The sequence below is a fragment of the Pseudorca crassidens genome, chromosome 1, assembly GCF_039906515.1.
Source record: "Pseudorca crassidens isolate mPseCra1 chromosome 1, mPseCra1.hap1, whole genome shotgun sequence".
Lineage (NCBI taxonomy): Eukaryota > Metazoa > Chordata > Mammalia > Artiodactyla > Delphinidae > Pseudorca > Pseudorca crassidens.
In genome coordinates, this window is record NC_090296.1 from 124,236,196 (window position 1) to 124,249,234 (window position 13,039).

Genomic DNA, 13,039 nt, shown 5'->3' on the forward strand with positions numbered 1-13,039 from the left:
TGTGTGGTCACTTTGTAGTTTTCTCCTGATATGCATTTGCTTTTCAATGTCCTAGGCTTTAATGTCTGGCTCCCAAAAGGGGAAAAAGAGAAAAATGAAGAGCACTGATCCTTTAAATCTCCTGGAAATAACTTTGACGGGAGGGGGAAGGCGTGAACAATGATGGTTAAGGTACAACAGCAGTAGCCACTGTCCTCTTTGCACCTTTGTGATCAGAAGCAGCATTCCATGATCAAAGCACAGATCCTCAATATTTGGAGAACAGGGTCCTTTTTGCCCACTCTGGCTCCTGTAAGCTGTGTGAAAGCTGCCCCAGGGACATGTGCACAGCTACCTGCCACTAGGGCTGGGAGTTGGGGGGTGGGTAGCAACTATTTTGCTAAGAGCTACAGTTTACCATGCAAGTCTTCCCCTGGAAGTTGCAAACCTTTAATAGATTCCAAAGTTCCAAAATGGTTACATTAGAAAGATTCTGCCAGTTCAGTTGTAGTGTACGTGAGGAGACAGATTCCCAGTGCTTCCTAGTTGGCTGTCTTCCCAGAATCCTCTCCTCTGATTTGTTACTTACCTAAAACATTTATTTTTATAAGTAAAAAAATAACTTTAAAAAATAATGATTTAAAACCTTTTTAATACTGCAGTGGGCTAGTGGTGGGGGTGGGAGATAATCTTGTTATGTTCCAATCCAGAAATTTCTAAACTTACAATATTGGCATACATTAATCAAACTAATCTTATATGGTAGACATTTTTAAGAATACAAATTTGTTAGGGAAGTTAGAATAGAACCATCAATCTGTGTGGTATGTTTTCTTATAAAGGCCAAACTCTCTTTTTGTTTCACAGACAATTGTGGCTATTAACAAAGACCCAGAAGCTCCAATTTTTCAAGTGGCAGATTATGGAATAGTTGCAGATTTATTTAAGGTAAGTTGGCCTTGAGAGTGATGGCTGTTATCTAGGTTGTCATCCAACAACCTCCAGGAGTTGGTCAGGGAGGAAGCTATTATAGGAAAACATTGTGTGTTTGTATATCTGTGTCTGTCTGTGTATGTATATATTAATATATGCAGTTTTGAACTACTTAAAGTGAAGAGTTGTTCTGCTTAATATATGATGTTTATATAGAGCATTATAACTTTCCCTTTAAGAAGTCCATATTGTCTTTCAAATATCCACATGGCTCTTGGCATCTCATATGCCAAGTTAGTATACAGTGTGAAATGACTCAAGTAATTATAACCTAGAACCATATTTGGCAGGTACCTTAAAGAAATTCACATCATAACCCCTCATTCAGAGATTTACTAGTGATGCTATAGCTTTTCATGGGATGAGTGGGCACTCAAGTCCACTTTATCTACTCAGCAAGTATGCTCTGCTTGCTGTGTTTGAGAGTCACAGGCCTTCCTAACAGTGACAGCTGTAGAGAAGGACACTTATTTCCCACTCCTCGCACTCTTCATTTTTTTGAGTGTTCCTTCTACCCTGCTACCACCCCTGTATTTGCCCTCTCTGTGAGAGAATTAGTTTAGTGATATTGTTGAGCACCTGATATTCATTTGGCCACATTTAAAGGTCATAGCTTATGCATAGCCTGGCCTCTTTTTGTCCCTCAGGGCCTGTCTACTGGCTTCCAGGTCACCTTGTGCAGAAATCACTCATGCGGGAATTGAGGCTCTGAAAGTAGCATCCAACCCTGGGTTTACTGGAGTGAGGAACCCCTCACATAGAAGTATAATGAGCTACTGTGGGCCTTAATGGAGAGGCTGCAACCTGAGAACAGAGCCAGGGGTGGTCTCCCCAGCAAGAGGATTGGCCCATTACCATGGCTTCTCCAGCACTGTTTATGATCCAGATGAACTAATGAGTACACTTTGAGAGCACATCTGTATTTTGAAGTGTGTGTTCATGCTCAGTGAAAGATGGGCCCTTCAAATGCTCAGAATTATTCAGTAATGGTCCAGACTTCATGGAGAGACTATAATTGGGGCTACTGTCCTGGGTCAGCATAGGGCAGCTTTCCCCATGGAACCTCCCCCCTCCCAAAAGAGCCTGTATATTGCATGGGAAAAATACACCCCCTCTTCTGTGATCCTGGGGTTCTGTATCTGAAATTTAGGGTTTAGGTAGGTTAGCTGCTCCTGTGACTTGGCCCAACTATGTAAGAACAAACAGTAGTGGCAGTCATTTGACCAAGATATCCCAGTGGGAGGAAAAGTTAGTATGAAAAAGATAAATGTTTTTGTATTTCTGTATAATAATACCTTTGTTCAAGTAGAAAGCATTTAGTTCCAGTGAGATACAGATAAAGGGATAAAGACCTTTTAATTTAAAAATGAAAGCAAACACTTTCTGAACCTTAACCATGTATCATGTTGATATGTTTGCAGACAGGCATCTACTGTAGTTACCTTTTATTTTTCCTCGAGAATATTTGAGTAAATCTATAAGTAATTTTGTTTATTTTAAGTTATGTTATTCTGTCTGCTTGTGTACTGTGTATTGCTACTTACATGCGGGGCTTACTGGATAAAAGAATGAAGTGTTAGACAGTCAGAAATTTGTGATGTTCATACTGTGTGGGACACCATTGCATCTATCATTGCTACAAAGATGCTCCTGCCTCAAGGCAGGATATCATTGCTATCTTTGTAGCAATGATAGATGCAGTGGTGTCCCACACATTGTGCATTAACATGAGAGAGTGTATGTATCTATATTGTATATGTGTGTGTGTGTGTTTGTGCGCATGCACATGATCAAAGAGATACCTCATTCAGAGTCCTAGGACAGTAAAAGTGGAAAGGGACCTCAAAGATCATCCAGTCAGCTGATTTCCAACCTGAGATTCTCAAGCTATTTTTGGTGTTTTAAGAAGCGCACTTTTAAAAATTTTTTGAAAAATTTTTTTATTGAGATAACATAGTTTTATAACATTATATAAGTTTCAGTAATTATATGTTTATATAAGTTTCATATTTCTACTTCTGTATACCCTACAGCATGCTGACTACCAAAAATTTAGTTTCCACCTATCACCATACCGTTGATCCCCTTTACTCATTGCACCCTCCCCCAAGCCCTTCCCCTCTGGTAACCACTATTCTGTTCTCTGATTCTATGTGTTTGTTTTTATTTGGTGTGTTCATTTACTTTGTTTTGGTTGGGGGGGGTATATTCCACATGAGTGAAATTGTCTTTCTCCTTCTGATTTATTTCCTTAGCATAATACCGTCAAGGTCCATCCATGTTGTCATAAATGGCAAGATTTCATCTTTTTTATGGATGAATAGTATCCCATTGTATATATATACACCACATCTTCTTTATCCATTCACTGTTTGATGGCCACTTAGGTTGTTTCCCTATCTTGGCTGTTGTAAATATACTGCAGTGAACTCAGGAGTCCCCATATATCTTTTCTTTTTTTAAAATTTTTAAAAACTTTTTGTTTTATATTGGAGTATAGCCGATTAACAATGTTGTGATAGTTTCAGGTGCACAGCAAAGCAACTCAGCCATACATATACATGTATCCATTCTCCCCCAAAGTTCCCTCCCATCGAGGCTGCCACATAACATTGAGCAGAGTTCCCTGTGCAATGCAGTAGGTCCTTGTATATGGGTCATTTTAAATACCGGTATATCTTTTCAAGTTAGTGTTTTTGTATTCTTCGGATAAATACCCAGGAGTGGGATAGCTGGTTCATGTGGTAGTTCTATTCTTAATTTTGGAGGGAATCTCCATGCTTTTTCCCATAGTGGCTGCACCAATTTACATTCCCACCAGCAGTGCAGGAGGGTGCCCTTTTCTCCACTTCCTCACCAACACTTGTTATTTCTTGCCTTTTTGATAATAGTCATTCTAACAGAAATGAGGTTTTGATTTGCAAGTCCCTAATAATTAGTGATGTTGAACATCTTTTCATGTGCCTGTTGGCCATCCATATGTCTTCCTTGGAAAAATGTCTATTCAGCTCCTCTGCCCATTCTTTAATGAGGGTGTTTGTTTTGTTGTTGTTGAGGTGTATGAGCGCTTTACATATTTTGGATATTAACCCCTTATTGGATATATGATTTGCAGATATCTTCTCTTGTTTCATAGGTTGTCTTTCCATTTTATCAATGATTTCCTTTGTCATGCAGAAGCTTTTTAGTTTGCCATTTGTTTATTTTTTGCCTTGCCTGAAGAGACATATCTGGAAAGATGTTGCTAAGACTAATATCAAAGAGCATACTGCCTATGTTTTCTTCTAGGAGTACTACTACGGTTTCAGGTCTTACATTCAAGTCTTTGATCCATTTTGAATTGATTTTTGTGTGGGGCATGGTCTATTTTCATTTTTTTGCCTGTGGCTGTCCAGTTTTCCCAGCACCATTTATTGAAGAGACTATTCTTTCTCCATTGTATGTTCTTTGTTCCTTCATTATAAATTAATTTTTTATATATGTGTGGGTTTATTTCTGGGCTCTCTATTCTCTTCCACTGATCTGTGTATCTGTTTTTGTGCCAATACCATGCTGTTTTGATTACTATGGCTTTGTTATATAGTTTGAAATCAGAACATGGGACACCTCCAGCTTTGTTCTTTTTCCTCAGGATTGCTTTTGTTTTGGGGGGGCTTTTATGTTCCATGTAAACTTTAGATTTTTTTGTTCTATTTCTGTGAAAAATGTCCTTGGGATTTTGATAGGGATTGCATTGAATCTGTAGATTGCTTTGGGCAGTATCAACATTTTAACAGTGTTAATTCTTCCAGTCTCTGAGCATGGAATATCTTTTCATTTATTTATGTCTTCTTCAGTTTCTTTCAACAATGTCTTACAGTTTTCATTGTACAGGTATTTCACTTCCTTGGTTAAATATATTACTGGGTATTTTATACTTTTTGTTGTGATTGTAAACAGGATTGTTGTCTTAATTTCTCTCTGCTAGTTCATTGGCAGTATGTAGAAACGCAGCAGATTTTTGTGTGTTGATTTTGTACCCTGAAGCTTTGCTGTATTCATTTATTCTAATAGTTTTTTGGTGGAATCTTTAGGGTTTTCTATATATCAAATTATGTCATCCACAAATAGTGACATTTTTACTTCTTCCTTTCCAATTTGGATGCCTTTTATTTCTTTTTCTTGCCTAAATGCTCTGGCTAGGACTTCCAGTACTATGTTGAATAAGAGTGGTGAGAGTGGGCATCCTTGTCTTGTTCCTGATTTTAGAGGGATAACTTGGTTTTTCACCACTGAGTGTGATGTTAGTGGGTTTTATACATATGACCTTTATTATGTTGAAGTACATTCTTTCTGCACCCACTTTATTGAGAGATTTTACCATAAATGGATGTTGAATCTTGTCAAGTGCTTTTTCTGCATCTGTTGAGATGATCATATGGTTTTTGTCCTTCATTTTGTTAATGTTGTGTGTCATGTTAATTGATTTGCAGATATTGAACCATCCTTGCATTCCTGGAATAAATCTCACTTGATCATGGTGTGTTATCCTTCTAATGTATTGTTGTATTTGGTTTGCTAATACTTTGTTGAGGATTTTTTCATCTATATTCATCAGAGAGATTGGTCTGTAATTTTCTTTTTTTGTGTTTTCTGTGTCTGGGTTTGGTATCAGGATGAAGCTGGCCTCATAAAATGAGTTAGGAAACGTTCCCTCTTCAGTTTTTTGGAATAGTTTGAGGAGGGTGGGTATTAAATCTTCTTTGAATATTTAGTAGAATTCACCTGTGAGGCCATCTGGTTCTGAACTTTTGTTTTCTGGGGAGCTTTTTATTACTGTTTCAGTCTCTGTACTAGTGACTGGTCTATTCACATTCTCTATTTTTCATGATTTAGTCTTGAAAAGTAGTATGATTCTAAGAATTTGTCCATTTCTTCTAGGCTGTCCAGTTTGTTAGCATATGTTCATAATATTCTCTTATAATCCTTTGTATTTCTGTGGTACCCATTGTTATTTCTCCTCTTTTGTTGATTTTATTTATCAGAGCCTTCTTTTTTTCTTGGTGAGTCTAGCTAATAGTTTGTCAATTTTGTTTATCTTTTCAAAGAATCAGCTCTTAGTTTCACTGATCTTCTCTATCATATTTTAGTCTCTATTTCATTTATTTCTGCTTTGATCTTTATTATTTCCTTCCTTCTACTGACTTTGGGCTTTGTTTGTTCTTTTTCTGGTTCCTTTAGGTGTGAGGGTAGATTGTTTATTTGAGATTTTTCTTGTTTCTTGAAGTAGGCCTGTGTTGCTATAAGCTTCCCTCTCAGTACTGCTTTTGCTCCATCCCATAGATTTGGGTATGTCATATTTTCATTTTCTTTTGTGTTCAGGTAATTTTTTATTTCTCCTTTGATTTCCTCATTGGCCCAACAGTTGTTCAGTAGCATGTTGTTCATTCTCCACATTTTTATGATTTTTTTCTATCTTTCTTCTTGTAGTTGATTTCTAGATTCATACCATTATGATCAGAAAAGATGCTTGATATGATTTCAGTCTTCTTAAATGTATTGAGAGTTGTTTTGTGTTCCAACATATGGTCTATCCTTGAGAAAACTCCATGTGCACTTGAGAAGAATGTGTATTCTGCTGCATTTGGATGGCCTGTTCTGTACAAATCTATCAAATCAGATCTGACGTTTCACTTAAGGCTGCTCTTTCCTTATTGACTTTCTATCTGAATTATCTATTGGTTGATGTAAGTAGGATCTCCTACTATTACTGTGTTGCTGTCAATTTCTCCCTGTAGGTCTGTTAATAGTTGTTTTATATATTTTGGTGCTCTTCTGTTAGGTGCATATATGTTAATAAGTTGTGTCTTCTTACGAGCTGTCCCCTTTTTCATTATACATTGTCCAATTTGTCTCTTGCTAATTTTTTTGTCTTGAAGTCTTTTTGTCTGATATGAGTGTAGCTACACTTTCTTTTGGCTGCCATTTGCTTGGAGTATCATCTTCCATCCCTTAAGAAGTCCACATTTGACTATAGGGAGACTATTTGGAGTAAGACATAATTTTTATTTGCCTTTAGCTAGAATTACGGTAGTGTCTATCTCATGCGGCTCAGAAGTTCTGAAGTACAGTTATATATGCCTTTGATTAATACAAAGTGAGAAAATCAGTCCTTAAAAATGCAGTTTGGGGAAAAACTAGTAAAGAAGATACTAAAAATTCTGCTTGAGTTGCAGCCTCCCATTTATTATTATATGAGTAACATGCAGGGTGTGTTCTTCTTAAGTTGTCTGTGTCCCAGAGAGATGTGATTTGGAGAATCTGCTCAGCAAGTTATTGGCACAACTAAGCCAGGCTCCTGATTCTGTTCGTTTCTCATCACTCTGCCTTTCCAGCTTATCAGGTACCACAGCTGGGTGGTTCACCGCTACTCCTGTACCTTAGATAAGTTGCAGTAAATAGAACCACATCTTTGACAGACTAGCAGCCAAGGCAGAACTAGATAGAAATCAAATTGTTTTCTCAGTTGAAATCAGAATGATTCCAGATGAATATTATAGTAATTCTGACAGAAGAAGAGACAGGGTGGCTCAGTGAATATACTTCTCACTGGAGCCACCCTCTCTTTAAAAATCAAATATGTAAATGTATAACAACTTGAAAAACACAAGTATGCAAATGATGAATGAAAATTATCTATTTGGGATTATGATCTTAAAATAACATCATAAGTCAAATAATAGCTGTATAAAAAGGGCTTTTTTAGATCAAATTTTTGTTTAAAAATTAAAAATTTCAAACTGTATCACACATAACAAGTGTATATAGCTATTAGACTAATAATTCTCTAAAGGATACTGTGTCCACCAAATTTCATCATGTCTGGAGTAAAAATGTATGTGCATAACATTTTATTTTCTTATATTCATCCTTTCACTTTACCCTTCAACAATCATATGAGTTAGGACAAGTTTTTTTTTTTCTTCATATGACAGAAATAACATGGTATGGTAATTATGAGCTTTGTTTCATATTCTGTCTTGGGCACATACTAATTAAATTATCTTAGCCAAGTTATTTAATCTCTCTGAATATAAGCTTTCTCATAGATAATATAAATATTATACTACCTTGTAATGAGAATTAAATGAGATTATACTGCACCTAGTATAGTCTATGTTAAATATTAGCCTACCTGTTTGTATTTCCTACCATACATTTACATAGTAGGTGCTTAATAAATGGAATATCATAATCAGAGTTAGAGTGATAGGGCAGAGGGCACCACCTGACTGGTAGTTTGGGGTCTTTGTTTTTTTCTTAATATAATAGCTTTACTGAGATGTAATTCATATACTGTAAAATTTACACTTTTAAAATGTACAGTTCAGTGGGGTTTTTTTTTTTAGTATATTCACAGAGTTATGCAGCCATCACTACTGTCTAATTCCGGAACATCTTCATCACACTGAGCGGAAACTCCATACCCATTAGCAGCCACTCCCTATTCACATTCTCCCCAGCCCCTGGCAACAGCTAATCTACTTTGTGTCTCTGTAGATTTGCCAGTCTTGGATATAGAATCATGTAATATGGTCTTTTGTGGCTGGATTCTTAGCATAATGTTTTAAAGGTTCACCATGTTCTAGCATGTATCAGCACTTTATTCCTTTTTATTGCCAAGTAATAGCCATCATATGGATATGCCACAATCTGTTTATCCATTCATCAGTTGATAGACTTTTGAGTTGTTTCCATGTTTTGTCTGTTGTAAATAATGCTGCCATGAGCATTCATGTATGAGTTTTTGTGCACTGATTCATCTTGTTTGGATATATATCTAGGAATGGAATTGCTGGTTTACTTTATAACTCTATGTTTAACATTTTGAAGAACTGTCAGACTGTTTTACAAAGTGGCTGCCTCATTTTACATTCCTACCAAATAATATACAAGGGCCCCAGTTTCTCCATACACTGGCTGACACTTGTTATTGTCTTTTATTATAGCCATCCTAATAATGGTTGTGAAGTGGTATCTCATTGTGGTTTTGATTTGCATTTTTCTGATGACCAGTGATATTGAGCATTTTTCATGTGTGCTTTTTGGCCATTTGTATATCTTCTTTAGAGAAATGTTTATCCAAGTCCTTTGTCCATTTTTTAATTGAATTGTTTGTCTTTTTGTTGTTGAGTTGTAACATTTCTTCATATATTCTGGATGTTAAACCCTTGTCAGACATATGATTTTTAAATATTTTCTCCCATTTTGTAGGTTGTCTTTTCACTTTCTTGATAATGTCCTTTGATGACAAAAGGTTTTAATTTTGATAAAGGCCAGTTCATCTATTTTTTTTCTTTTGTTGCTTATGTTTTGGATGTCATATCTAAGAATCTGTTGTCATGATCCAAGAGTCTTACAGTTTTCGCTCTTATAATTAGGTTGTGGATCCATGTTGAATTAATTTTTGTATATGGTGTGAGGGGAAGGTCCAATCCAACATCATTCTTTTGTATGTGTGGATATCCAGTTGTCCATCTCCGTTGGAGAGACTATTGTGTTCCCATTGATTAGACTTGGCGTATCTCCTGTCTTTTTAAACCTTTTTCACCTCTTCCCAGCATAGTCATTCACTGGAGTCATTCTAATCCCTTTACTGTCTCTGGAACCTGCAATGTTTATCTGTTTGCCTCCTTATTTTTTTGCTCAGTATATTTTTCTTCTCCATGGTAATGTCCTGATTTTTCTTAGTCTGCACCAGTCTCAACTTTCCTCAGGACTCCTGAATTTGGAGCTTTTAGTGCCGTTCTTCTCATCCTCTTACATTACAGTGGAAGATGAGCACATTTCTAATTGGGTTGTTCATAGGCCTCTGGCTCTTCTCTCCAAATAGTGAGTGGAACTCCTCATGGCCAGGAATCAGGCCTGAACTTCTTTATCTCCCATAGTGCTTATCCTGAGGAAATACTAGGTAAATGAGTGAAATATAGTTGTGCTGTGACTTATATCAGTAGATTATCGTATTTTAAACATAAATTCACTCTCATTTGGTCTTACTGAATAGGGAACTGCCTCTGCAGTATCTAAAATAGAATAAAAATAAGAATCCAGATCTTTCAGTGTGCTAAGACCATCAGATACTCAGTAAACTGAGTTGACATGTTCTTTTTCCTAACTAAGGCATTGTGTGGTATGCTTGGAAAGTCTGAGGTTGATCTAATAAAAAGGATGGAGAGGATGGAGAGAGAAAGACCCTTCGACTCTTTTTTGGGGACCGTGGCAGGGGGACATTCTGTAAGGTTTTTAAAAACTGTGTTCTAAACCAAATTAATGTTTTATTTAAAAGAAGTTGGGCTCTAGCCTATTTTTCATGAAACACGTAGGTCCCACATGAAGCTCATTTAGCATGTCATCTGTATGACTGGCATAAGCTCATGGTCTCTCCACCGAGAAAAGCTGGGAGAAGTGGTGCCAGCACTTAATGCTGCCCCTGAGCTAATGCCTCCTGGCTCCATGGTAAACATGGGCCTTTTAATAGTCTGGAGACAAAGTGACATTCGGAAGGAACAACATGTCAACAATTTCCTTAATAAATTTTGTACGAACACATTATTTCCACCTAATGGAAATGTAGCTCTCTTAAATAATTGAGAGGCTATATTCATCAGTGGCGAGTTCAGCTGGGATCTTTGTGAGCTAGGGCAGTCGACAGCCCCTTGGAAGACTGAGTAATTGATATTTTACATGAGTGGCTCAGCTAGTTTTCAGGTGGGCTCTGTGTGACATTCCCCTGCAGTCCCCACATGTAGCCCTCCTCTGTTGTCCAGGCTGTTACAAAGCAGCTCCACGCCAAAAGCTCCAGTTGCAGCCACTAAACTGCCAAGAACAAGGGTTAGTAATTAATCCTTTTTAAGGTGGGAGCCAACTCGGTCAGTTTCCCTCACTGTGGTTTCTTACTGTGTCTGCTGACCAGCCACTGCATCAGCACAAGGCCTTGATTTTAATAAAGAGTGATGATGGGTAATGTTCAGCATGCAGCTCATTTTTATGTGCCAGAAGATAGTAACATATGCTGAGGAACAACAGCCACAGTGTTTGTTAAATGAATGATGAATGAATGAATGAACAATGAGAAAACAAGTACTAGAGGAGGTTGACAGGAGTCATGACTAAGCAAGAGACTCTGGTGTGGACTTTGAAGGAAGGGCAGGAATGCAGTGAGGGAAGGAAGAATGTTAGAAAACATGAAGGTAAAAAATATACACTATTTGGTCTGTGTCTTTATTCCTGTCTTACCCCTAGGTTCTTCATGACATTTTTTTTACTTAAATTCCATATATATGTGTTAGCATACAGTATTTGTCTTTCTCTTTCTGACTTACTTCACTCTGTATGACAGACTCTAGGTCTATCCACCTCATTACAGACCTACTGGAGACCGGACTTGAGGATATGGGGAGGGGGAAGGGTGAGCTGTGACAGGGCGAGAGAGAGGCATGGATGTACACTAACAAACGTAAGGTAGATAGCTAGTGGGAAGCAGCCGCATAGCACTGGGAGATCAGCTTGCTTTGTGACCGCCTGGGGGGGTGGGATAGGGAGGGTGGGAGGGAGGGAGACACAAGAGGGAGGAGATATGGGAACATATGTATATGTATAACTGATTCACTTTGTTATAAAGCAGAGACTAACACACCATTGTAAAGCAATTATACCCCAATAAAGATGTTAAAATATATATATATATATATATATATATATATACACTATTCTCAGCACAGAGAAAAGTTGGACTTCCTATTTTCTGTGGTGCCTTTCTGAGGTTTGGGGTTGTGTCAGAAAGGCTCTTAGGCCATGAGTGGGCTTTGGCCCTACCAGCCATGTGTCCCAGGTGACCTTTCCTCCCAAGGTTTATAGTTTCCCCATGGATGGGAAGAGAGACTGGGTGAACTGGGACTTTCTGGGTGGGGGAGAGAAGGGGGCACTTTGTACCTCTGTAGTGATTCACATTGTTTCTTTTGGCCTCTTTTTACTTCTTAAGGAGCTGTGACCATATCACAATGAAGACTCAAGTTGCTAATAACTTTTTTTTTTTAATTTGCAGGTTGTTCCTGAAATGACAGAACTATTGAAGAAAAAATGAGCCATGACCATGTCTTAAGAAGGAAAATTGTATCAAAGTATATTCAGCTGAAATAGAAATTCATGGCTAACATAACAATCATTGGAAAGCGTGGAGAGCTACATTTTGTAATTTGAGGAAAAATTCTAACAGGCGCCAGAATGCTTTTTTATGGGGTTATTATTATGTTTCTTTTTAATTATTTGTGGTTCCACACAGTTATTTTTTGAAATTTTCTAGTTCTGTAATAAAATATATAATAAAGCCTTTTCACAGCTTTAAAACTATTATCAGAAATATGCCTATCTTTGTAAAGGAAGAGAGAAAATTGAAAAAAAGGAGTGAAAGTTAATTTATTATTTTATCTTTGCCTGTGTTGTTCATGGAAGGCTCTGTGTTTTAGGCAAAATTGTAAACATGAATGTTGCCACCAGCCTAATCAACATAATCTAGTAACAGATAAGGGAACTGGAATGGCAAATTGAGAGTTAAAAAAGCATGGCCACAAAGCATGGATATTATCTTAAATATATTCCAGTCTTCCGAAAATCATAGCTAATGTGACAAAAGCAGACCTGACTTAAACCTGAACCTGCTGAATATATTTAGTTGGCTGAAGTTAATTTAATTTTCCATTTCATTTTAAGGTTTTGTCAGCTGATAGGACTTTGTGTCTATAAAGGAGAGGGAAGTGGAGAAGGAGGGGCTGCTTTGAGACAGTATGGCCTCTTATGCTAACAGATAGTTTGATATTATTGTAAATGTTTAAAGTCCTGCTCAGAGAATGCTCTGGCTTTTCTTTTGCCCTCCTGGTGGTTTCCTTTGGGCTGTCTTAGAAAGCAGCCAGGTATGTGAGTTGGCCACATGTGTGGTGAGCACTGGCACTCTCCCTCTGCTGCCCTAGGGCATGGCTGAGGTTGAGAGTGTCGCAAGAGGCCAGAAGCTGGTGTGAATGCAGCCCACAGA

General features: G+C 37.5%; 2 protein-coding genes across 3 annotated transcripts in view; one reads left to right on the plus strand and one right to left on the minus strand.

Moving 5' to 3' along the window:
- Positions 1–12,360, plus strand: part of ETFA (electron transfer flavoprotein subunit alpha) — an 85,545-nt gene extending 73,185 nt beyond the window's left edge. For both annotated transcript variants that reach the window (XM_067754965.1, XM_067754973.1), the window contains exons 11-12: positions 847–927; positions 12,056–12,360. In XM_067754965.1, the coding sequence (XP_067611066.1) occupies positions 847–927; positions 12,056–12,094 (120 nt within the window). In that variant the 3' untranslated portion in view covers positions 12,095–12,360. The remainder of the gene's footprint in view (positions 1–846; positions 928–12,055) is intronic.
- The window catches only part of TMEM266 (transmembrane protein 266), a 199,627-nt gene that overhangs the window by 35,782 nt on the left and 150,806 nt on the right, over positions 1–13,039 (minus strand). The window lies entirely within an intron of this gene.